At 35.8% G+C, this 26,589-nt stretch overlaps 3 protein-coding genes across 4 annotated transcripts; 2 read left to right on the forward strand and 1 right to left on the reverse strand.

Annotated features, from left to right (window-relative positions):
- The first annotated feature begins 65 nt into the window (after positions 1-65).
- LOC132311790 (putative hydrolase C777.06c) lies at positions 66-10,331 on the forward strand. The gene is made up of 10 exons (XM_059809897.1): positions 66-361; positions 730-865; positions 4,661-4,788; positions 5,551-5,698; positions 5,796-5,901; positions 6,614-6,672; positions 9,259-9,294; positions 9,399-9,508; positions 9,782-9,843; positions 9,958-10,331. The coding sequence occupies exons 1-9, from the start codon at positions 177-179 to the stop codon at positions 9,837-9,839; spliced, it is 966 nt and encodes a 321-aa protein (XP_059665880.1). The 5' UTR covers positions 66-176; the 3' UTR covers positions 9,840-9,843; positions 9,958-10,331.
- A 1,948-nt stretch (positions 10,332-12,279) lies between these two features.
- On the forward strand, positions 12,280-14,712 carry LOC132311800 (uncharacterized). The gene is made up of 3 exons (XM_059809907.1): positions 12,280-12,642; positions 12,952-13,017; positions 14,002-14,712. Exons 1-3 carry the CDS (start codon positions 12,469-12,471, stop codon positions 14,503-14,505), a joined length of 744 nt encoding a protein of 247 aa, XP_059665890.1. The 5' UTR covers positions 12,280-12,468; the 3' UTR covers positions 14,506-14,712.
- Positions 14,713-17,267: 2,555 nt separating this feature from the next.
- On the reverse strand, positions 17,268-26,355 carry LOC132311737 (auxin response factor 6). Of its 2 annotated transcripts, XM_059809815.1 has the most exons (14): positions 25,003-26,353; positions 24,248-24,360; positions 23,065-23,163; positions 22,928-22,984; positions 22,689-22,844; positions 22,510-22,594; positions 21,263-21,353; positions 20,646-20,810; positions 20,445-20,567; positions 19,919-19,994; positions 19,609-19,756; positions 18,344-19,491; positions 17,828-18,015; positions 17,268-17,693 (listed from the first exon to the last, which is right to left on the reverse strand). In XM_059809815.1, exons 1-14 carry the CDS (start codon positions 25,043-25,045, stop codon positions 17,591-17,593), a joined length of 2,595 nt encoding a protein of 864 aa, XP_059665798.1. In that variant the 5' UTR covers positions 25,046-26,353; the 3' UTR covers positions 17,268-17,590. The 2 variants fall into 2 exon arrangements, with proteins under 2 accessions (XP_059665798.1, XP_059665789.1); XM_059809806.1 differs by having other exon boundaries at positions 20,445-20,810; positions 25,003-26,355.
- Between the last annotated feature and the right edge of the window lie 234 nt (positions 26,356-26,589).

The following is a 26,589-nucleotide window of genomic DNA, read 5'->3' on the forward strand; positions in this document are numbered from 1 at the left end:
TAAATAAATAAAAAATAAAAAAAAATTATACACAACGTTGGTAACTCAACATTGATCTTTATCCCATTAGACAAAGGTAAACAGGCTTAGGAGAGAAGTCAAGGTAAAAATTACGGAGTAATAAATTATGCAACAAAGCTATCTGAAAGTCTGTTTTTCTTAGAGGCCACCGGAAAATGGACGGCGCTGGTGAAGTCATAGAGAACGGCAACGCCGAGCCTCGATCGGCTCTGATCTTTCTCGGCACTGGTTGTTCAGGCTACGTCCCGAGACCCATGTGCCTGATCCGACCATCCGATCCTCCCTGCCAACTTTGCTTTCAGTCATTGTCGGTGCCGCCGGAGCGGAATCGTAATTACAGGTCATTTGATCTCATTTAGTGTCTTCATTTCATGCTTTGATTCAATTTCCATCTGATGCAATTTGACTGAAATTAGGGTTCCTTAGACAAATTTTTAAATTATTTTTAAATGAACACAAGTGTTGATCGAAGTAAAAAACTACAGATGCGATGAACCATCTGGAGTGCTGATTTCTTATTAATTTTTTAGCTCGTAGTTTGGGTTTATGCATATTTATTGCGATTTTTCTTTTATTTATTATTTTTTATATGATTCGACAATTTTGGTATAGTAACTTGAAAGTGTTTGGAAGCAACAAAAACTACTTTGGCAATAACCGTGCTGGATATTAACCAAGTTTTATTATTCTTCTTGTTGTTCCGTTCAGGTGCAACACGTCTCTTCTAATTGATTATTGCGGGAGAGAAGATGAACACAGATATATATTGATTGATGCTGGAAAGACGTTCAGGGAGCAAGTACTTCGGTGGTTCACTTTCCATAAGATTCCGCGGGTCGATTCAGTGAGTTTAGTTCTTTATGCACTTTTTGTCCTCATATTTAACACTCGTAGAACAATTTTTCTGTTTCTGTCATACTTGTGAAATTATAATGACATTACGGCTCATGTAAAATATTTTTCACAAATAGTTTTTTATTTTTTTTGGTGTTCGGTTGTCCTAAAATATTTAGGAAGAAAAAAATATTAAAATTTAATAAAAATAACTTATCCAACAATTTTGGACAAGTTATTTTACACTTGACTTCAATCTCGACGTAACTTTTGTCAAACACCCAAAAAGCAAAAATAAAAGAATATTTTACCTGAAAAAGGAGAATATTTTTCAAAAAAAATATTTTATGTCCAAACACAAGGAGCCTACTTTCAACTCAAACGGTTAATAAACATTTTCCAATAGTATCTGCTTCATTTTAGCTGACATTATCTTGACTTTTTTACTTCTCCTTCCAAATATGCCTTCTCCACTATTGGATTAGAAAAATCTTGTTCTAAATCTTGGTTAGTCGAAAACATTGATGAGGGAAGTATACAGAGTTTTCTTGTTAGAGTAGGAAAACAGTTAGAAAATTGAGGGGAAAAAATGATAAATAGAATGAATTGGAAAAATGAGAAGAATTGAAGGCAAGCCATGCACTACCTTATGGGAAGTATACATTTTTCATTTCGCTTTAGAGTTTATCCTCATGGGACTGAAGGAGAAAAAGGAAAATGTAGACATCTTCCATCAAAAGGGAAATTAGTGAGATGATGCAATCATACAAGATATCTTGATCTTGTGTAGCGGTGATCCAGGTGGTTATTTTCATCTTCCTATATGCTTTTCCCCACCTTACTAGTAAGAACAAAAAGGTGATGTGTGAATTATCACCTACTCCAAGAGCGTTTAACCACCAGTTCTTCCAGAAGCTTAAACTTTTGGTGTAGTTCAGAGGAGACAAGGTTCTAAGTTCAAATCGCACCACTATTCTAAAAATTATGATTGATATATATGGTTGGCGCACTTGTGATGGAGAGTTTGGCTACATGTGAGAGGTCTTGTTAGAGTAGATAGTGATTAACAACAATGCTCTAGAGATTTTTGGGTGAGATAAGTAGATCATACAGATTGTTTGTCTAACTATGTATAGTTTATGCATTCACCCACACTGGCACATTTTCAACTTGTGAAGTGTATTCTCCATTATATCAGTGGGACAATAGATTATGGGTTAAAACAATACATGCAAACAGCTCTATTGAGCTCTATGCCTTCTCCCGTGGATTCAAGATCTACCCGTAGTACAAGGGGTTTTCTTGGGTTCCTGCCCGGAAGCCCCTACCGAACTCACCTAAATGCAGAACGGGTAGGAGATCTAGGCTATAAACACTCTTTTAACTTTTTTTATTTCCTTTTGCATGAAGTGTGCGCATCTGTGGCTCGAGCATCTGTTTTCATACTTGGCAGCCTGAAAAGTGGCCCTCAGATAGGTAGATAAAGCATAAATAAATTTCTATAATAGTAAAAGAATGGGTAAGGCATCATGCATTCAGCCTTATCGTACATTCTTCACCATAATGAAATATTATTTGATTTTGGAAATGACATACTTCAAAATGATTTCGATGATGAAACTTGACTTGATATGTTTGTGAGTAAGATTGTCGTTAGAAAAGAGTCAAAGGAACACACTCATGTAAAACAATATATACAGAACCCTCAACTCACTCAAAGACACTGTTAATAGAAAAATATAGGAAGCTCGATTTCCTGTGCTTCTGACTACAGATAAACAATGCCACCCCATGGAAAGAAAGCGTATTTTTTCCCCAGATACTCCACCATACGCACAATGGAGGCTCCTGTCACAGTACCCTAGCTGTCGTATTCACTCCACATTTTCTCCAACTAGAAAAAGTCCATGCCTAGCTGATCTAGCATCATCAAATGGAAAAACTTGAATTGATATAGACATAATTTGAAAGAAGGGCTATTGTCACGCCCCGGATTCCAAAACTGGGTCTGTGATAAAAGAAAAGAAATTTTAACTAAAATGGAGTGTAAATGTCCATACACTTGAGCCGAAGCCCAACCGGAAGTGTGGCCAATGGTGACGTCGGGCCCCTTGGGTTGGGGGAGTTGATTGTGGCGGGTGTGAGACACTGGCCGAGCTACAGCACAATCCCACATTGCCTGGGTAAAGTGAAGGTGAAGGGCTTATATGTGCTAGTGCTATCTCCAAATGGTATAAAGCCTTTTGGGGGTAAAACCCAAGAATAAAACCATGCGGGCTCAAGCCCAAAGCAGACAATATCATACCATGTGGTGGAGTAGGCTGTTACAACTATTCTTACTCTTTGATTACTTTGAATGTGATAGGGAAGCCGGTGCTAATGTCTTTTAGGTTCTTCTTACCTTAGGCTCATACTCTTGACACATTGAAATCAACTTGACTTCAAATTCAAGTGACTTTTGAATATGCTGATTGTCATTGAACTTGAGGATTTTCTTGTGAGCTATATTTTATCTTTTCGACATTGATGAATATGTCCAGGAGACCTTTCAAACACAGCAGTATCTAAGAGAGATATATATATATATATATATTTGTTTTGTTTGCTTTTAAGAGTTTTCTCGATAATTTTCATGTTACCTGATGTATGGTTTCTATGATTCAGGCCTCCACTATTTCAAAAGCGTAATCCCTTACAATTTTAATTTTGATTGTTGGGAAGATACATTTTTTAGTTCAACATTCATTGTAGGATCTTACCAAGGAACATGCAAATCTTTCTTGATATTTATATTTGTGATGAATCATATTTAGTAACATTTTTTTTTTTTTGATAAGTAATATTTAGTAACATTTTTCATAAAATAGTAAAAGTTCATCACTTGAAAATTTATAGCAAACCATTATTTGGCACATCAACCGCATCTCAGGGCTTGCTCTATCAAGGGGGAGCGGGTTGGCAAAATATAACCAGTCAAAGCTCAAAACTACTGCTGTGTGAATAAAAGTTTTTAGTGGGCTGTGAGAAATATCAAAATTTATTTGAGAGGCAGAGTTTATTGCTGTATTTTTTCCTCATGTAGATAGTTGGAGAAGAAATTATGACAAGAAGAAACAGTGCAAACATTGATATCAACTAAAGGGTTACATATTGCAGTTAAATTTAATTTGAAATTATGTTTGCTTGGAGCCCAATAACTGTCAAAATACCAAAAATATGCATTATAGAAATGTTTTAGAAGCATATAAAACTAGAATAGAGAGTAAAGAAACTTCATTGTCTAACTGGAGTTCTTATAAAATGAATTCAAATGTTTTCATTGTTCATAACTGTTGCAAACCTGCAAATCATCTCCTATATGTTGATTTATGATGCAAACGGTTTTTCAACTTTCCAATTTCTACTCCCTGATGTAGCTTATCAATAAGTAGCACGATTTAGTGCTTTTTTTACTTTTCTAGTTCTAGAATTTTTCTTTGGTGGAAAGAGAATTAGTAGCAAAAAATTTGATGTGAGCATTAATTTTTATGACTTTTCACATATCTTGGTAGAGCCAAATCAGGCCCCCTTTTACTGTTGGCAGTTGGACTGTGACTTTTCTGTCATGAAACATCAACATCAGGGAAATATGAAGAATAATTATATGGGTTGTTCCCTTTCATTGATTGATATAATTTTATGAATTATTTCGTATTTGACTCATTTTTTCAATTTGAATTGTACATAACTGTTCTTAAATAACATTTACATGTTCATTTTAATTGAAACCCATAGTATGAGGAACTAATCCTTGTACCAATTGCAGATTGTTTTGACTCATGAACATGCTGATGCCGTTCTTGGTCTGGATGATGTACGTTCTGTGCAGCCATTTAGTCCTACAAATGACATTGATTCCACACCCATTTACCTCACTCAGTATTCAATGGACAGGTACCTTTTTTTATTTCTTTTATTTTGATTGAATGTTCTAACAAATTCTTCACTGAACTAATTAACCATTTCCAACCCTCAATATGGCATTACCAAGATATAACTGTGTATATATGCAATAATGATGGCCACTATATCCTTGTGTATGCCATCAGTGCTGATATTGGCTAACATCATTCTAGGGTTGAGACTTGAGTTGAAAATAGAAGCGCTAAAGGTATCTATTCAGAGATATATGTAGTGTATAACATCTATTATGTTTTTGGTTGGGTTGTAGATACAATGTCCCTACTTTTATTGCTTAACACACAAACTTTGGTAACATAAGACATAAGATCATGAGCAAGCATAAATGAGTTAAGCATACATATATGCATTGGTACGTGATATGATGAAATGTAGTAGGTATCTCATGTGTGCTTTTACTTACTAAGGTTACTACTTAATTAATTTTCACCTAGTAACGAATAAAAGAAATAAATTATGACTTGTTTCATAGTTTTTGTCATGATTTTAGAAACACTCGCGATTAGATTTTTTTTTTCCCTTTTGGGGAAAAGTGATGATAACTTTTGCAGTAAGTTTTTAGTGGAGGTTTGTTTATTTTTGGGAAGAAGTCAAGAAACCAAGTTCAGACCAACTGGAAATAACGTTTTGAGATATGCATTATGTTTTGGGTATTTCATTCTTCTATTTATGTGCATCAATCAATCAATATGCTTTAATTGCTTGATGGTTATGTGTTTTTAACCTTTGAAACAGCATCACAGCGAAGTTTCCTTACTTGGTTCAGAAAAAACTAAAGGCAGGCCAGGAAGTGAGACGAGTAGCCCAACTTGACTGGACAATAATCGAGAATGATTGTGAGAAGCCGTTTGTTGCATCAGGACTAGAACTTATTCCTTTGCCTGTTAGTTGCCCCACATCGCCTCCGATTACAATTTCAATTCTATACTCATTTTATATTCCCTTGTTTCTTACTGCTCTTTTTTCCCCCATTTACGTAGGTGATGCATGGTGAAGATTATATTTCTTTGGGATTTCTTTTTGGTGAAAAATGTAGAGTTGCTTATATATCTGATGTTTCACGCTTCCTTCCAACCACTGAGCATTGTGAGTTTTACTATATTCTCTATTTTTGGGTCATATTTGTTATTTTTTTAATTGTCATTTTATTCTTCTGCTTGCTGCAAAAAGCTCGGAAATGGGTTCATTTGGTAATTCCAACTCTTAACATTCAAAAGTTGACATCATAGGATGATCTGGTTATCTGATTTACATGCATATGTGGAATAAATATCATTGGAAAATCCAAAATTTTGATGGATTTGAATTTTCTGACCTGATTTTTGGCATTGGAAATTGCTATAGGCAAACCAAAAATCAGTGACCGAATCTTGATCTTGAATTGTAATCTATAAACTATAGCTGTCAAAATTTTCAGGTTTTTTATGAATAAATGGTGATGGTAGAGACATCCGTGTTAGGCTATACGCTGGCAGACTTTTTATGAAGGGGTAGAGCTACATTTATATGCCTATCTTCATACAATGGCCATGTTAACAGAAATTCTTGCTACTCACTGTTTCTATGTATTTTTCATGGTTCCATCTGAGATAAAAAATTGAAAAGATGCCAAAGAAACAACCCAGGATGTCTTATTTAACCCCCCCTCCTCCTCTCCCAAATCCTATCTCTCAGACACAGAAAAAGGAAGAGAAAGAAAGAGAGGGAGGGGGTTAGGGTTGACTATTTAATTTATTATCATCATGAATGTAAGTTTGAATTTTAAGTTGCTGGGCTAAGGAAGTTGTTGGTTCTGCAGATATTTCAAAAAGTGAAGGTAAACAGTTGGATCTCCTTATCTTGGACTCACTGAAAAAGGTCAGTTGATTGAGCCCTAAGTCAAGTGTTATTTTGGGTACCTATTAATCACCTCCTAGATAATTCCTTGCTTGTTATTACTTTATACATGATTCCTGGAGAGTGTCAGAGTTAGTAATCACCTCCTAGAGATAATTCCTTGCTTGTTATTACTTTATGCATTATTCCTGGAGAGTGTCAGGGTTAGTGGTGTAAGGGAGAACAATTGTGCTGACCCATCAATACTAATATATTGTGGTGTTGCATTTTGGAGAGCATGCCAGCAATGAATAGAATTTTTTTTTTTTCCTTTCATTTTTTTCTTTCTTTTCAAAGCCTGTATATTTTATTGTCAAATTGGTATACAGTGGAAGGGATTTACCTTTCCCCCAACAGGTTCCTTTTTATGTTTATGTCTTTCCCCTCTCATACTTTTATGATTTATGCAGAAAGCAGTTTCAACTGAAATTTAAATCTGCCAGATGCTCATAAATCTCAATTATTCATTAAACTTGTTAAGGATGTTTCTTTGCAGTGGCGGACACAGAGGGGGGCTTGGGTGGGCTTGAGCGCCCCCCCCAAAAAAAAAAAAAAATTTTTTTAGTATAGTATGTTCAGCCCAATTTTGTTTTAAAAAATATTTTAATGGTAGTATTAGCCCCCCCTTTTAACCCATTCAAAAAAAATTTGCTTATGAAATTGTGTTATTAAATTTATGTTCAATACTAGCCCCCCTATTGACAATTCCTGGATTCGCCCTTGTTTCGTTGGCCTAACCATCATTTAATGGTTAAGAGTACACTGTGTTTTTCTATATTTATTAAGAGTTAATTAGAAGATTATTGAAGAGGACCTCACAGAAGATTTCTAGAAAGATCTTTTGCATATCTAGACAGAAAATTTGCTCCTATGGAATTCTGGTTGTTAAGAAGTCATTTTGTGGCCAAACATTTATTTTGGATAATTCAGCTGTAACAAAAATTTCTACCATATGTCAACCTTCCATTGTGATGCAGAATTTCTTCTAGAACTGATACTTCTTATCTTATGCATAAACATCAACCCATCGATACCAGGAGGGAACCCATTTACACCACATTGTATACACTGCCAAAAACCATCTATAATGTCATTTCTCTCCCAAAAAACTATTAGTGGGTAGAATGTTCTCAATAATATTATATAACCCTTTGTTTTCTTTTTCCTTGTAAGTCTTGATGTTGGTATGATTTGTTCGTTTTGGTAAATATGTTTTTATTGTTGTTGTTATTAAATAAGTATGGTATTGGTACTAGGATGACTGAGTACTCATTTTCAATTTTTTTTTTTTTCTTTTTAACTTTTCCTTTCTTTTTTAAAAGTGGTGAGACCATTTATATGAGATAAATTTAAAAAACCAAGATTAGTAAGCTCTTCGCCTAATACAGCAGAAGGATTCCAATTTGGAATGCTGCTTAAAGTCATGGGAACAAAGGTTGATTAATTGTAACTTCATAATACGATCCTTTTCAAATTTCTAAACCTGTTGCCCCTGTGGCCCTGTCATTATCATCAAAAACCTATTCCATTTGAAGGATACAATCCAGTAGAAAAATACATCTTAATTTGATTTTACGATGCAATACTATTAAATAGTTAGCTTATCTATTTTTTATATGTTCCTTATTTTAATTTCATTTAATAACAATTATTTAGTATGTTTTATATTTTTAGTTTTTTCTCTTCTCTCGCAAAATTATTGATGGGCTTTACCCGTTTATTGAAAAAAAAATTCAAGTCCTCTGATGTCAAATAAAGGATTCTAAATTTGGAAATAGTGCTTAAAATGAAGTGTATAAAGATTGGGCAAGGTTAACTTTCTAAAAAATACTTTTAATACCTTCTAACTCCTATTATTACATCTCTCTCTTGTGATAATACTTCTTCAAAATCTAAACCTTTTGCCACTCACTTCTTTGATTGATGAAATATAATACAGAAAACTTACAGTATCCAATGTATATCTCGCTTACGCAGAATGCTCGGAGGGGAAGACTGAAGATAAACCTAATCTTTCATATTATATTGTAAAGACTGGCTGCTCTAAAACTGTAATTCATGACTTTACAGTCAAATTGAGCTTTTACCATTGCACTAAGAAATGGCCCCTAATTTATAGAGGGAATACCAACTTGGAAGAGCCTCATTTCATCTTATTGGGTTCCCTTCAAAACCCACTTCTCCATTGTGCTTCATGATATATTTTTAATTTACATGTAGGTCAAAATTACTTCATTTGACGACCCGCATCCATTTGGTCGAGACCTCTTCTTTATAGTGCCTTCCGATTTTACTTTTATGTGGTACTGTTGATCACAGTTTTGTTTTTCCACCTATTCCGATAGGTAAATTGGTTCCCCACCATGGTTGTATTATACACACACATTCCTTCAGATAATGTCCTTAGATTTCTTCACTCTGCTTTAAATAATTATTTCTTCTAATAGCTTACTTGTTTTTCACCATATCTATGTTGATTGCTTTGTCTTTTCTTATCTTCTCTCATATTTCCCTTTCCGTATATTGTTCTTATACAGTTTGCTGTTTTCTTTCTTCCAACTTCTACAGGAAGGGTCCCATAATGTTCACTTTTGCCTCCCTCAGGTTTGATCTGCTTCTTCCAAAGAAGTTGAAATTTTAATATTTATATAATTGTTATACAGGCATGTATTGCTTGTGCTAAAATTACAGAGAATATTTGTCTTCAGACTCTTGAAGCTGTGAAGAAGTTATGCCCAAAGCAAGCACTGTTAATTGGAATGACCCATGAGTTTGATCACCACAAAGACAATGAATATCTTATGGAATGGTCTAGAAGGTACAACAGTCGGTAGTTTCTTCCAATTGACGGTTTCAGTAGTCAGTAACACTGCTTTACTGCATCTGAGTCATCTAATTAAAGATTGATTGCTGAATTGTTGATGTATATCTGGTTTCCTCCAATATTCTGCCCGGGACTTGCCCAACGGTAGTTGAATGGTTGCAAGACCAAATGGAGATGCGGAACTAACATTTTATTTTCACTTTCTTGAAATTTTAAAGATTGCTATAACGAAGTGATCTTAAGATCTTTGTGTTTCTTTGGTTGTAGAGAAGGAATCCATGTTCAGCTTGCACATGATGGGTTGAGGATCCCTGTAGACCTTTAATGAGGTAAGTTGTTGAAATATTACATAGATGACTTGTGTAATACTGCTTGTTTCTTACATGACAGTCATGTATGCATTATCGAGTAATTTCGGAATATGTTTTTTGTTGTGAATGCAGGTTATAATGTGGCCGGAATATACTCGATTGTTTCTTCTTCCCCATTTTGGTAGAGATGGGAAAATGACACAGTAATATTGCTGCAGAACTTCTTATAGCTCACCAAATCCTTCAAAGCTGTGGTGCAGAAAGATGGTATAGATTGCCTAAATTATGGTAGAAAAGTTATTCTGGAGTTGTATGGTGGTTCAATGTGTTATATGCATTTTAGTTTCCCTGTAATATATATTAAAATGAGAAGACTATGATTTCACTCAAGGGAATATGTAATATATTGTCAATCAATTGTCCTTTGTCATGTATTAAACTAGAAATTGCTTTGAGATCAATAAAGTTTGTCCTGGCTCCAAGCACCTAATTTTAGTTAGGTAAAATGTCCATTTATTTTTCAGTAGTATTCAAATTTGTTTGATAAAATTCAAAATTTGTATAAAAAGTGGGTAGTAGTCACTGGTCACACCTCTGTTTGAAGTATTGAGGTTCAGAGAATATGTACAGCTATAATGTGGCTATTTCTGTGCTTAGAATTTTAAATAGTATTCTTGACTCAAATCAATCTTTCCAACCTATAATATTTTATCCAATACTTGTATCCTCGAGTTCCCTTAAATGTGCCATGTTTAGACCAGGGGGGAAGGTTCTCTGTTTTTCTATCTTTATTTAAGATTTTTATTTATTTTTTTATTTTTTTACGACTTTATTTTATTAACAACCATAATAATGGAAGAATTTAGGGTAAGCTTGGTTTGTAATTCTGATAACAATTCCGTTAAGAATTCAAAAAATAGAAAATTGTTCTCAGAAAATAAACTTTTATAATTTTTTAAAAACACGAATTTTTATAATTGAGTTTTTAGAAAACTGAATCAAGCCGAGTTTTGGTACAGTTTTTTAATAACAAAAAACTGTTTTCATAGTTACAAATACTCTCACTTGTTTTTAGATGGCATTCAAGCAATAAAGTACTAGAAAGTTTTGAGATGGCATTCAAGCAATAAAGTACTAGAAAGTAAACAGTTGTAATTTAACATTATAAGGGGTTTTTATTTATTTATTTTTTTGACACCAAGTGAAAAATCATATCATTTAAGAAGAGGAAAGATACAGTCAGAGCTGAGAGCGTCAAACAGCCACTTGGGCAGACGCTTCACTCGAAATCAGATCATTCGGCTGGAAGGCCTTTTTGCTCAACAAATGAACTACGGCATTACTTTGGCGAGACACCCAAGTCAAGAAAGAATCGTTGTATAAGTTAAAAGAGAGAGCGTACATTGTTTAATAAAACACACATTGCCTAACGTTAGGTTAGAAGCGCATAACAAGTTGACACTCCCCTTTCACTATGACATCGTGGTATCCCAAAAGACGAAGAAAAGACGTGCATTTCTTAAGAATTAATCCCCCGCAATAAATGGGCTCCCGAAGAAGATTGAGGAAACTTTAAGAGGCTGTCCAAAAGTGCGTACACAAAATCAAACCCCCAACACATGATTTCCTTGATGAATTAAAAGACCCTTTCAATCTTTAGGAATCTATGTGACAAAAGTCAACAGGATTTTTAGTACGAGAAGTCACGGAAAAACTAATTATTCAACAATTTTTTTTTTTTCCACGATAATTTAATATATCCAAAGGTTTTGTGTAACATCCACGCCACCGCCACCTCCACCTCCACCTTCTTCCCTTTTAATTTGATTTATTTTTCTTAAATATTTGAATAATGATATTTAAATCAATTTATCAAATTTATTTGTTTAATTAACTATTTGATGCAGTGGTAGGCGCCAGGTGGATTCCATCCCCTCCATCAAAGGTATGTTTGGAAACCATTATGCTAAACAGATTGGTATAAATTGCTTAAGGAATCATTTTGCTAATAAAACAAATATATATATATATATATAAATAAGTATATAAAAAATAATAAAAAAAGGCTTTTGTTTAACTATTAAATTAGGCTGTTTCACTGTTATTTTCACCAACCGACTTGTTATGCTACCTTGTCTTCAGTGATTCAATATTCCATCTTTATACCAAGACTAGTTCCCATTGTATGTGCAGTCATCCGCAGATTATGTCACCAAGTAAAACCCTAAAACAGTTAAACAAGAACCTAGATAACAATGGGCAAGCTTATGTTAATGTTTAGAAATGTGAACACATCAAAAACCATATTCCAAATAAACCTATTTTCCTTTTCACATTAATGTAATTATTATTATTATTACTATTATTTTAAATACACATCTAGAAATAGTCAACCCACGAGAGCAATAAAGCTGTCTGTACCCACCAAGTCTCCCAACATCTCTATTATATGGTTGTGTCTTTTCAATTCAAAAGCTGAAGAAGAAGCCAAAGTGGACTGGCCAAATTTCCAATGACTGACTTGCATTCCTTGTTTGAAACTCAAGCTCTCTAAAACACCCAAACACAACTTTCAACCATCTTCTTAAATCTTCAGAGAGAGAGGACACAAATAGCTAAAGAGAGAGACAGAGACAGAGGAGGATGACTTGTTTTGTGCCCTTCAACAACAGAAATTTGGATATAAGCTTCTTTGTTTTCAGGCCAACAGTGGTACTTGTTGATGAACTAGTGGATGCCCTCAAACACATCTCTTTATGCACTGAAAGCCTTGGTTGTGTTCATAGTGCTATTTTTAAGAGCATCCATGGCAATATGGTATATATGACTCTCTTTTAGCTTTTCTCTTTATGTCAAATGTTTGTCTCTCTTTTTTCCAGATTCATCAACATTTCTTTTTTGATTGATTTGAATATGATAATAATGCTCTCTCTAGGAACACCGAATTCGCGCCTTAGAAATTGAAATTGGAATCCGAGAAATTTCTAAGTTTCATCTAAATTTTCTCCAATTTCAATTCCAAGATGCTGGTTTGGTACTCCCCAACACAACAAAGAGAATTCCAGTTTCATTGCTATGTTTTTTTTTTTGGGTATTTGGAATTTGATTTCACTCTTCCTTCTTCAGATCATATTGTTTGGAGCATGGATGAAGAGGTCTAATGAGAACAAGGAGTTATTAACTGCAGCCCTTGTAAGTTGATCAATTGCTGGTTTTTTTTTTTTTTTTTTTTTGGGCCATTAATTAAGTTGCTATGTATGATATAATCCTGATTAAATTTTCATTTAGTAGATTATACAATTAAAATTTCACTAAGTTTCAGCACACAACAATCTCAACATAATTCATTAATTCTCTGGTTGAAAGTTATATATATGATGAAACACTAGTTAGGCACCAATTTCATCTTGTAAACAAAATCACAATGTACTGTACTACTGTTTGTTCTCTTGTATCTATCCATCTATCTATCCCTCTCTTTCTTTCTCTTCCTTTTTGTGTGTCTGAGAGATAGGATTTGGGAGAGGAGGAGGGGGGGGTTAAATAAGACATCCTGGGTTGTTTCTTTGGCATCTTTTCAATTTTTTATCCTCGGATGGAACCATGAAAAATACATAGAAACAGTGAGTAGCAAGAACTTCTAACATGGCATTTTGTTCAATGAGTGGAAAAGAAGCTTCAGGCAAATATATATATATATATATATATATATATATGAACATAAACAGATTATTTATGACACTTAAATGATCTCTCAGTTTCAAGGGTATCACCAAGTCTGTTGGCGTAGAAAAATTGGTTTGCATCTAGATGATTAAATAATGGAAATTGATTGAAGAACAACCATATGGACTTACTTGTTCCACAATCCCATCTTTGTCTTGACTATTGTGTTATATATAACGTTAAAAGAGCTTAAATGTGGAGCTAGTGGTGAGAAAAATGATGGTGGTGTATTCCAAAAACCTTTGCAGCCAATCTGCACCACAAAATTCCATCACATAACACGAAATCCGTGGCCAAAATTTGAATATTAGGGTAAATGTAATCAACACATTAGTAAATATCTACTATAATCTATTCTCGTAGACTCTTTGACCACATGAAGAACGTTGTTAAAATGAAATAATGTCATGCCACACATCTCCTTAGTAATTTCTTTTCTTCTTTTTTCAGCTATCAATGTTAACAAATGTATCAAGCATGGCCATCTTAATTGATCATTGCTTTTTCGATGCATTTGCCGGAGAATCAATGGACGGCTCCCCAGCCGCCAAATTCTCCACCGGGGACACAATTTCCATGAATGCAGCTGTGCTTACTAGTGACGACATCAGTGAAAATGACCTCTCTTATGCATGCTTAGCCATATTCAAATCCCGGATCACGAAGATGGATGGTGCTGCTGCTGGTGTGTGCTTGAAATCCCAAGGTCAGCCGAGGGTCATTGCTGTTTGCGTATGGAAATCCCTGCAGTCCTGCTACTCATGGATCCTAAATACGGATTATAGGAAAACGGTTCTACCATACTTTGATCGGGTTTCGATTGATCTCAAGTATGACATCTTTAGGGTTGTTTATGTGAGTGGTGACAATGTACTAAACTTTCAGCTCATCCCTCCTCATCAATTGTTGGAAAATAGTGTAGAAAGTAATGGAAGCCAGGTAATGCAGGATTGATGGATATGTAACTTTTTGGTTTGCACCCAAATTTTGATTTTGAGATTGATTCAATTCATGGAGTGTAAAAAACAAGAGATGAAGTATGTTTGTTGTTGGTTTAAAGGAAATAGGAGTCGCATATTGCATTCTACTTCAGATTTTATAGTATAAAATCAAATTGAACTCTTATCTAAATGCAAGTGTTACAATTACTAATTTCTGTGATGAACTAAGAATATTGATAAATGGCACAACTTTAACATGTTATCACAAGTGTTATCGTTTGGTTGATGAGAAAATTGATGTGACTCATATTTTTCTGGTTAAAATGGACTTCATTTTATAGGGAATGCATCTCTCATGTGATGCTTTTAATCTTTTAAGATCAAAACTAAGGCTAAAGCCTTTACTAACAAGGCTTTTAAAACAAATTGGGCCAGTCCAAGAACCAATAGTATATGGGAGGGATCAATAAACTTGTTTGGATATAGCATGTGACATCGCACATGGTCTATTGTAGCCTAGGGTGAGATTGTTGAGACTTGTATGTGTAGATGGATGGATACTTTCAAATTGTGTAGATTTATTTTGAGAAAACTCGTGAATACAGAAATTAAAATGTACCACATACAATAACTATATGAACGGGACGTGATATAGAAGAAGATAATCAATTTAGACTTGTAAATAGATTGGATTTGGATCGGATTTGAATCCGATAAGGATACATTCGATTCAATTCGATAATTGACGAATATTTTGTAAATCAATCCATATCCGATTTATTAATAAACGGATATCTGATCCGATAATCTGGCCCGATAAGTGTGTGTACTTTTTTTTCATAAAAAAAAATTTTAATAATAATTTCAAAAGAGAATAATAAATAAATAAATAAAGATAAATAAAATATAAGAAAAGAAAATTAGATCTTTTACTATTGTTAAAGAATAAAAACTTTAGAATAAGAAAAAATAGAGAGGGTAAAAAAGAAGATGAGAAAAAATATTATATATCATAAAAGTAGATTATATATTTTAATATATTATATAATATATTATTTAATATATTATTTCGGATCGAATGGTTATAATGTTATCGGATCGGCTATAATTCATATTCGATTTATTTAGTTAAAAAATTATAGAATTCGAATCGTTAATGGATTATCGAATTAAATATTCAATTCATATTTAAATTATCGGATCAGATTCGAATCGAACTCAAATCAAAATCCGGTCTAATTGATTTTTGGTAGTGGCACGTAGTTCGTGCAGGGCAAATTCTGGAGTGGATTCTATAAATCAAGGGAAATTACCTTATAGCCCTTTCTTCTATGTTAGGTCACCCTAATGAAATTTCCGTGAAGAATAAGTGATTTGCCACAATCAGTAGGTGGTTTCTGTCTCTCTGTCTCTCTCACACGCACACACACAAAGTGATGCGTCACGAGAGAAAATTTTATGCTCCCTCTCGGCTCTCCTTCAATCAATTATTAAATGAAAGGTTGACATAGCAGGGGTTGAATGAACAAATTAAATATGAAGTATTAGTGGATGTCTATCTTCAAATTAGAATCATCTTCTTTTTTTTCCCGAATAAATTGGAATCATCTTCAATTTGTTCATTTGTAAGTAGCTTATGCGTGTGTTCACAAATAATGGAAAACTACTTGGTGACTTTTGTTTGTAAAATTAAATCATTAATGCATAAACAAATTGCAACTGTTTTTATAAATATCTTCATCTTATTTCTTTGTTCTCAATTAATATTAGCCTTTAGTTCAACTTCTATTTCACACCTTGGCTTCCCACTCTATTCCTATGATGATGCTAGCACATAATGTAGTCTTTTCTTTCAACTTCAAAGCCTCCATTCTATTATTACACTTCAACCATTCTTCAACTATACTTGAGTTCTCAATTGTATCCATATACACAATTCTTTTATCATGCTCATCTCCTTCAACACCCTCGTCAAAGCCTCGTCGTATCGGTGCGTCATTCCGGCCAGTCACTGAACCATATCGGATTACAGCCAGTTGCCACCCGGGCCGCCTTGGACGAGACAGGGTCGATCCCGTGTGAATGAGTGTGAAACATGATGAGAAAAGGCCTCTCAAGTCTCAACCCCACCCATGTACAGCCTCTCAACCCCACCCATGTACAAAGGGGTTGGGGTTGTTGGGTGCCAACCCTACCTTTAACGGGTTCCATTATTATTGATAGTGAGTGCCCCCTGGCCTTATCACTATTCCATTCCTCTAAACAAGTCCAGTGTGTTCCCACCACCCCCCACATGTCAGTCAGCACGCATCAAAAAGCACAGCCTAACCTTTATGCATGGCAAACCAGTCCCACAAGTAAAAGAAGACCCTATATCAAACAAACTAGAATTTAAAAAAAAAAAAAAAAAAACGCACACACACACAAGGATAAGTAGTAAGCATACATATGATCGACAGAAACCGACTATGCTATGGTCCATTTGTTAAGGTACCCTTTCTTTTTGGTCCATTGTTAAGGTACCTTTAAATGGGCGTCCCTAAAAAAATGGGATTGATTCCATTTCAATTTCAGTTGAACTTTTGCTTCACATATCCATTCCAGAATCAAATCTAAGAACATAACAAAGGCAATAACTATTTTGCACATCATATAGCACAAGTTATCCTCGAAAAATTTCCAACTTAATTGACTCTGTATCCAAAGGCTAGATGACCTGAGTGTCATGTTAAATCTCATGTAACTTCTTCAGTTCTTCAGAAACTGATTGCAAGATGACAAAACAACTATATCTTCACAATATTAGTCTCTCTTAATAGATACCGTTTGTATATATTCCAAAAGGCAAATAAAAGAGATGAGAGATCATAGTATAATTACAGTATTAGCTCATATAAGCTTAAAAGTATAATTAGGCAATCCTTCTCCGCCATATAAGAGTTGGAAGAAATGCTAATATTACAGAAGAGGGACACCGTGACTTAACCGGTTAAACCGTTTCAGTAATCAAGGGACCCCACAGTTGCGATGCCAGCGCACAAATTTCTCGACTCCTGTCTGCCAGCGCATAGTCATTGTAGCTGCTACCAGTGGAGCCTCTAAATTGGGACCGAGTTTAGAAGCTCCAGACCTCGTTTGCCCAATTGCTGCACTTCCTGGCTTGACAGTATCTTGATGCACCACACACTGTTTACAAACTCCCTGGCATTTGAAAGAAGAATAAAAATACACAAGTGAATGATTGGCGTTTCAAAAGTAGTCCAAGCCTTGAGGCTGAACATGGTTGAAATATGAGCTGAATTTTGTATCATAGAAAACTAAATATAGAAACTCACGGCCAAGGGTCATCACCAAGGAGAAGAACATCATTCTCCCGGTCAACAAATACAAGCTGCCAGCCTGATCTCGGGTCCTCCAATTGGCCTTCAAGGCCAAACATGCGAGCAAGTTCACTGCGTAACTCATTGTAACTGCTGAATTTGGTGATATCTAGTGACCTCCCGAAGGACCCTGACTTGTAAACCTGTTAGTAATAACATTCAGATTAAACACCAATAAGAAGAGAAAAGAAAATGCAAGGCGCGCTACAGATATATCACAAGTAAACGAACAAAACCAAGGCAGGGCAACTTGACAATAAAAAAGAATGGAGGTCACTTTTCCGTTTTTTTTTTTTTTTTTTTTTTTTTTTGTGTCTGTTTTTCTCCCCAAAAATGCGGGACATTGGGAGAGTGGACTGAACAAAACTACAAAACAAAACACCAAAAAGACTGTAAAAGAACAAGTATTACACTCATATCCATAAATCATACCAGAAGTCATAAAAATATACACAAAATGAGGTAACTTACCTTAACAAAGGTTCTATTTGGTGGGTTTGCTTGACCCGCATTTTCGGGAGACTGCAGGAAACCTGATTCATCAATACAACTGGAAGGCGTCATTGCCGGATTAAGTGCAAAATCGGTGCCTGTAGTGCTCAAATAATTGGAAGAAGCAATGGGTAAAGATGTGGAATCACCATCACTACCAACTCCCCTAAGACTTGCCATCCCATTCTGCATTAGAAGAGCTGAGGAATCGATATTAACCCCAAACAAAAGATGGCTATGGGGATCGTTGCTCCCTTCCTGATCAATTGAACACTCTCTACCAGGAAATGGCGGCAATGAAACAGCATTTTGAGAGAGGTTCGTATTGGTTGGTCCTAACTGTTCCACCTGGGGCAAAATACATTGTGATGCTCCAGAGGGAAGCGGATCAATGGCAACTCGCTTTGGTGGCCAGCCAGCGGAAGATAACAAGGAATAGCTTCTAGGCAAGTTGAGTAGCTGGGACGTTTCATCCTGGGGGAATGAACCCAAAAGACTTTGTAGAGGAGAAGCAACAGAATTGGTTCCATTTGAGCTGGAAAAGCTCTGCTGTTGGCACATGGAAGAGATAGCTTGAAATGAGGGTGACTGGGCTTGAGAGCTTGAAGCAAACTGAGACAGTCCAGAGACAACACTTGAAACCTGCTGAGGATCAACCAGCTGCTGCTCCTGCTGCTGCGACAGTGGAGGCTGCTGGTGCTGATTGGTGAATGAATGCAGGTGCTGCAATTGTTGCTGAAGAAGATGAGACTGTGACTGACCCTGAGACTGGCCCTGGTTCTCTTGAACGCTTTGCATAAAGGAAGGTTGAGGCTGAGACTGTTGTAACATTTGGGGTGGCATTAGACCAGCAGGCCCGTTGGTTACACTTTGGAGTTGCTGGAATTGCATAACAGATGGAGGTGCCTGTTTGGAAGGATCCATACCCCTCATTTCCTGAAGAGCAGCAGCAGCCATAGCTTGGTATATGTCACTTTGCATACCATTCATGGAAGCATCAAGCCTTGGCTGCATCCAGGGGTTGACTCCAATTCCCTGAAAGTTGAGAGATCGGATCCCTCGATCCCCATTATCTCCACGAAGCCACATAAGTGGAGAATTCATTCCCAGATCATCATCCCTGATTCCTAAGTGCATCAGAGGATACAGATCAAATACAAATATACATTCTATCCTTGATTTCTAGTTACAATAATAATAATAAATTAAAATAGTTCACTCTCCAAAGTAGTAGGTAAGTATACCACTCAAAGAGGGTAATCCAGGCGGCCATGGTTGCTTGAACCTCAGAGGGAATGCAGATGGATACATGGGGAATGCTGTTAGTGGTTCAATCTCCCACAAGGACACTCTTGGCTGCCTTTCCCCAGCTGTGGACTCATCCCAGCCAACCTGCATTAACCAAATCAAAGTTCATGAGATTCACGAGATTCATTTTCAGAACCATATTAATGACACAAAATTGAAGTATTAACGCATTTATTCGTCAACCATGTTCTCTTGAAAAACATCAAAATAACTAAATATAAATTGGGAAAACAGTGATGTACAGACCTTCACTGAGCGCCAATACGAGTTTGGCCACCGAACAGGATCCAAGTCACTTATGCCAGTTATGGTTCCCATGTAGCTGAATAAAAACACAGTTGTCAGATTTCCACTATGAAACAACTACCACACTTAGCCTTGTATGAAGAAATTCATGCTAACAAAAGGAAAAAATACAGAAATGTGATGGTATTTGGTATTTATAAAAACAATGACTAAATATCTAACCAACAGAAACTACTGAAATAAAAGAAGAGCAGCTGTATCCAACATTCCATTGTTCCCCATGGAAGTCCAATTCCACAATCAACTGATTCCAAAGGAACTCTTTGTGAACTAACCAAAATATATGGATAACGGCTGTAACTTTAAAACCACATAAGAGTTTTCAGTTTTCACAGAAATCCCAGACACAAATGCTGAAACTTTAGTTTCAAATTTTCAATTCTGACCCTTAACAATACAAGAATAAAAACCCCAAACAATGCAAGAATCATAAAGCTAACAATAATTCAAGACTTGAGAAACCTACCGACGGACACTTGATTCTTCAGTTTCAAAAAGCATTCGGAAGCGCATGCCAACAGAAACTCGAGTATGATAGACTGCTTTAACATATTTTGCCAGAGGTATGACGAATTCTGATGGGCTTGCCCTGTATTTAAGAGATTCAAATCCAAATGTAAGGAAGACTTTAAATGGTATTTTTTTGTCCACATGCAATGAAACATACCTTGGATTATAAAATATGGTGAAGCGGCTATTAGTTGCGGCCGCATGAGCTGCAGCAGCAAGAAGCCCTAAGTGCATGCTGTCACTTGATAAAACTGAAGAAGGCATCACTGTTTGTGGTCGATTAGCACGCCGTATACCAAGGAGCAATTGATTCTTCTCGTTCCTGACAGAAGAAAAATCAGCTTCAGTACAAATGTTGGCTAAATAGCTGAATTCATAATAGAATATTGGGATCAACATGGTAAAAAAAGAGAAAAATACATAAAGAGAGACGCGGAGAGAGAGAGAGATAGATTTGCAACTTAGAAGGTCAGCCAAGGAAACACTTAAATCTAAATCTCCAATAAATGAACTATGGTAATAATTTTTCACTTTTATGCTTCTGATTAAAATCAACCTGATCATGGGATTGGAAATTTTTTAACACCTAGTGAGATGTTTTTCAATGACCATCCAAGTTAGAATCAGCAGAAAAGATATGTCTAGGAGACAGTGAACCTAAAAGTAATTATTTCATGACATAGGACAAAAGCCCTATAATAGATCTATTCTCAGGCTGAAAGAGGATAAGACAGTAAAGAGAAGGTAAACACAGAGAAGGAGCCGATTGCCCACCATATGAAAAGGACTGAATCACCAGCAACAAGTCTTTTTGCACTTACGAACACACTCCATCCTGTTGTAAGAAGATGCCGCTTTGGCTGGCCTGCCATAGAATAGAACCGACAATTGCTAAGAATAATATAACAGGCTTCCAGCAATCATTTTTCAACAATATAGCGTGACTACTCCATAAAACTTGGATTCTGATCTGTGTTTACACACAATATTTTTTATATTTCATTTCCAATATTTATCTGGCTCCCAACAGGGATTTTGAACAAAACCCGAAGGCCTAAATATTTGATTTAGAACCTAACATTAACCAGTGAAGTTTCAAAAGAACAAGTAAACTCCTAAATTTTAGGTTTAGAATGATGAGCAGTGAACACCAATGACAATAAGAAAGGCAGAGCCAATCCTATCGTGAAGCAGAATTACTGCTTTGAGCAAGAGGAGCATAATCAAGTTATTATATACAAACCTGACCTTCGTAATGCAGTACCAATGCTTTGAGCATGATGTTCATGCAATGAGGTCTAGGACATAAAATACTTTATAGTATGTTATGAGTATAAATACAAGTTATAACATATTTATGAAGTGGAGGATATTAGATTGCACTGCATGATGCAGGTCCATATAGAAGGACTCCAGTAAATGGAAGGTAAACCTATAACAACTAATGCTGTGTCTGTTACAAGGATAGAAAATTGGAAGGGAAGGGAAGGGAAGGGAAGGGAAGACAGGTCCTTAGGAGCCTCTCTCTCTTGTTGCTCGGTTGAGTAGAAATGAAATGGAGATGGAAAGAAAGGATAGACTAATATGACCATTACATCCTTGAATATAAAAAACAAAAGGTTATGTGCTAGGGTAAAAAGCTAAAAAGAGAGATGTTTTCCTCATCTTCACTGCCCGCTTTTGGGCACAAGCTACTTGTAGACCCGGAGGGAGACCTCCCTCCTCCCTTACTTTCCCTTGGCCCTTCACATCTACCAAGGAAAGAACATATCTTCCCTGCTTCCCTCCCCCATATCAAGCATAGCACAAGTCTCAAGTTCCGTTTCCAACAAGAATACAAGCGCGAAAACTTGATAACTTCATGACAAGGCCAAGCAAATTCTAAACAAAGGGGGAAGAAGAAGGGCCATCTCGTCAGAGATAACAAACAGCACATTTGATTGCATTGGCTGCTCTCCCCCCTTCCCCCAAAAAATAAAAAAAATAAAAAACCACCCAGTAAGTTCTCTTTAAACACTCACCACGAAATATATGTCTAAATTTCCATTCATTATCATGCAGATCCCTTGCAATTAATTCTTGAGCTGGAGGCTGCTGGGAGAAATCCTGTAGGTCAAAGGCATGATTTTTGATACGCATGTGATAAAGTTGAAAAAATCTTTAAACTGGACAATTTAATTCTAGCACAAAAAAGATTTACCAGTGGAGGAAACACTTTTTCAGCTGCCCGGCGAGGAACTGAGAACCCTCCATGAGTACTTGTGTCACTGGCCGTCAATGTTTTGCAGAAATAGTTTGTAGGCTGTTTGCTGGGGGCACCCAAATCAGCTGGAAGGAACACATCCTTTTGCTCTTGCTACATAAAAAATTAAATCAGAAAGAAATCGAAGAAGACCAGAAGACAGGAAAATAAAACCTAACTGAAAAAGATTAGCATACCGAGCTCAGGGGTTGCAAGGTCATCTGAGCATATACCTCATCTGTCTCCACATCTGCCTGAAGTAAACAAATATTGAGTCTCCAGAACCAGCCTAATAAATATCCAGAACAAGGAAATGAAACTAAAGATTTCTTACATGCATGGTCACACTGTGAAGCTGACAGATGAGTTGTGGTGGTAAGCTTGGGTAGTTAGGGATATGGGCATCAACTTCCCTGTTTGTTGATGCAGCAACCTACATAAATTGCAAAAGAATTTGCCCGACATTATTAAAAAAATTATTAAAATGTGTAAATAACTTAACAAACTCAAATTCAGTGTACAAAACCATACTGATTCAACTTTTAAAACTAAGGTGCAGCAATTTAAATAGTATACAGGCACTAAAAACCATAGTTACTAATTCATGAAATGGGAAAAGTATGGTCGTTACTTTTTGTATAGTATATTTTAAATCATATGGTGAACATTTGGTACAAAAAGAAAAACAAAAGAAAAAGAGAGAGAGAGAGAACGTGTATGCTGATATATATGAGTATCATACATATATTAGTGAAAAGTTTGGGACTAAAAATACAGCATCGAGCATCAATCATATCAAAGAACCAATCTATGTTTAGCATATATACACTTATCAATATGAACAGACAATTCTAAGGAACAAAGTGCTCGTAAAATAGATATGTGGTAAGCAAGAAACAACAAAACTAAAAATGATTACATTCATGAAACTATTAAAGAGACACACATTGGAGATAAAATGAGAGAAAATCGAATAAGATGGTTTTTTCATGTGCAGCAAAACCAATAACTTCACCAATGAAGAAGAGTGACATGGTCCACATTGAGGGTAATGTGGGGAGAAGAAGAAGAAGAAGATCAAATTTAGCATGAGTTGTTATATATATATATATCATATTGTTCAGCAAAAAGCTAAAATATTTATGCTCAGAAACAAGCAAACTGAAGTCCAATCTGAAAATGTAAGCAGTGCAGAGAGTCTATCGCTAAAATATCATGGAGTAGCAAAGAACTTTTCAAACCCTTCACAAGTTCACATAGTTTAATGGTACTCTTAAATAACTACCAAATTTATTGATGTTTTGTTTCCAAACATAGAAAAAAAAAAAAAGCACCTGTAAAGATAGACAAACATAAAACAGTTTTCCTTTACCGCAAAGTAAAAAAATTGTATATGTTCTTTGCTGAGCAAACATAAATAAACACATTGTCCACATTGCATGGGATTTGGGATCAATTTCAAAATCTAAAAGCAAAAAACAGGGAGTATAAGTTATAACCAACCCATGTAGGCTGACCTGCTCGCTATGACCCTGAGGGAAATATACCACGCGGTTGCCGACAGCAGGTAGAGAAACAAGAGGACCCGCACATGCATGCCAAAGTTCAGAATTCAGACATCTCTTCTCCCCTGCCAATTTAGTTCAACAGCAAGAAAATCTTCAATGAATACACTTGTAGGTTTCAAAGTCTTGATTATAAAGCCACCAATTAGAAAAATCAAGTTTGCACAAAATTCCATCTTGGGGCTTTCACAATTATAAGCACATTCAAGAATGATGTGCCTCTGGTAATAGTATTTATCATAATGAAGCTACAAATAATGCAGCAAGTCTCTCGTTTTACACCAAAAATGTTATGAAACTCAACAAATGGGACATGACAACACCAAGAAAAAGACACAAACCCAGCAAAATTCAATGGCACTAAAGCCATCTCAGATCTCAAAATCACACACTAAGGTCAACCCAAGAATTCAGTCTGGCTAGAGAAGCTAAAACAACAGCATCTGGCAGATGAAGGAAGTGCTACATAATACCCGAAACCCAGGAAAGAGGGACAAAGCGGCAACACAACAGAACGAAATTTAAAAGTGACACCCAAAATACCAGATCATGAAATGAAGAAGTCACTGCAATAAGTGATTTTATCCAAGAAGCTAAACTTGTCGAATATTTTAATTACAGAAAGAAAAACAGATGTCCAAACCAAAAGATAACAAGGAAACAAACATGGATATACACCAAAGATTCAAACAAACCAAAAAGCATACCTTCAGGAGACTGGTGTGTGAGACCAGCAGAAGAGAGCCTCATATCTGCAGATTGAAGAATAGCTTCTAGCCCCAGATTTGGATCCACGAAAAGTGACAACAAAAACAAGAACTACTATCCCCAACAATTCAGCACTAAATTCTCCAACAATAGACCCCCACAAAACTGAACAAGCGATTCTTCCACATCCTTTCCACTCAAAAACACCATAATACCTTTAATTTGACCTCCCAAAACCCACCTAAAACTGAATTTAATAAAATTCCTTACTTTGTCCCATCGAAAGCCATTTTAATCTGATTGTGTAACTTAAAAAACACCACCACCACCTACCCACCAGATTTGTGCTAAAATAAAATGATGATCTTGTATGTAGAACCTTTATATATATGAAGAAGATAGAACAAAACCAGTTATACCCCCTCCAAAATCTTCAACCGAAGCCGGTTTCGCTACAAAACACGATCCACTTCAGCTTCATCCGCTCTTGATCCTCTTCACCCAACCCCAAATACACCAATCTTTAACGAAGAAATTCATATGACAATTCTTCAACGAATTAACCAGCACATTTCCAGCTCAAACTCCAACATAGCACTCGTAGAAACCCTGATTGCTTGTTTCTTTTCTTGCAAGTCCGATTGCTTGTTTCAACTCCAGAAAAACCTCACAATTCGCAACCATGTGAAGCTCGTGAGCTTCCAATTCTTCAAGAACCAACCATTCCAGGCCCTCAAATACAAAACACCACATGAAAAAACAACGAACTCTTCAGATCTCGGCTCCGCTCAGCGACAATCGAAGCAAAACCCAAATGAAACCCTAATTTCGAGCTTGATAATTACTCCCCCGGAAACCCTTGAATAAAATCAGATCTCCGAACTAATTTCACAGATTCAAGTCACAATCGAGCATCTTCGGAGCTTATCAAGCTAAAACACAAAATGATATTCGATTCAAAGTAGAGACTTATGCAAGGTCATACAGAGAATATACATACATATTATATATATACTCCTATATATGTATATAAGTGTGTATATGGATGGGTGTGAAGATTTAGAGGACTGAAGTAGAAACTTAGGGGGTTGCAATAGTTTCCACGGATGGAAATGGAAGGTACTGACAGAGTACTCCTACTGGGTCACTCTGTTTCTCCGCTCGTGCTTTTTACTTTCTCTATTTCTTTCTCTTTCCTATACCCCAATCAATCCACACAACCGCCATAGGTTTTTTTGATGTCGTTTTATCCTAGTAGAGTGAATACGGAGAGTGAATGAAAATTGAAAAATAAAGCGTATGTAGATACAGAAAGCCTGTTGCTAGATTTTTTTTTGAGCGAGAATTTAGAGAGAGAAAGTGAGGCCGACTTTTTATGACTGTTTCAGTCCATTTAGGAAATACGATTTCTGTATGTTACATAAGTTATCCTCGAAAATCAATATATTTACTAACTTACCCTTTTTGGATTTTTTTTTAAAAGAAACAGAAAATTTTAAAAAAAATTAACTATTTGGTTAGCCTGAAAGTTGTATAATTATATTTTCCCGTAAAAATTGTATAATTATATTTTAATTCCCTATTCT

Source organism: Cornus florida, unplaced genomic scaffold, assembly GCF_030987335.1.
Source record: "Cornus florida cultivar Cherokee Brave unplaced genomic scaffold, ASM3098733v1 CherokeeBrave_3.0.0_Hap2_Chr01, whole genome shotgun sequence".
NCBI lineage: Eukaryota > Viridiplantae > Streptophyta > Magnoliopsida > Cornales > Cornaceae > Cornus > Cornus florida.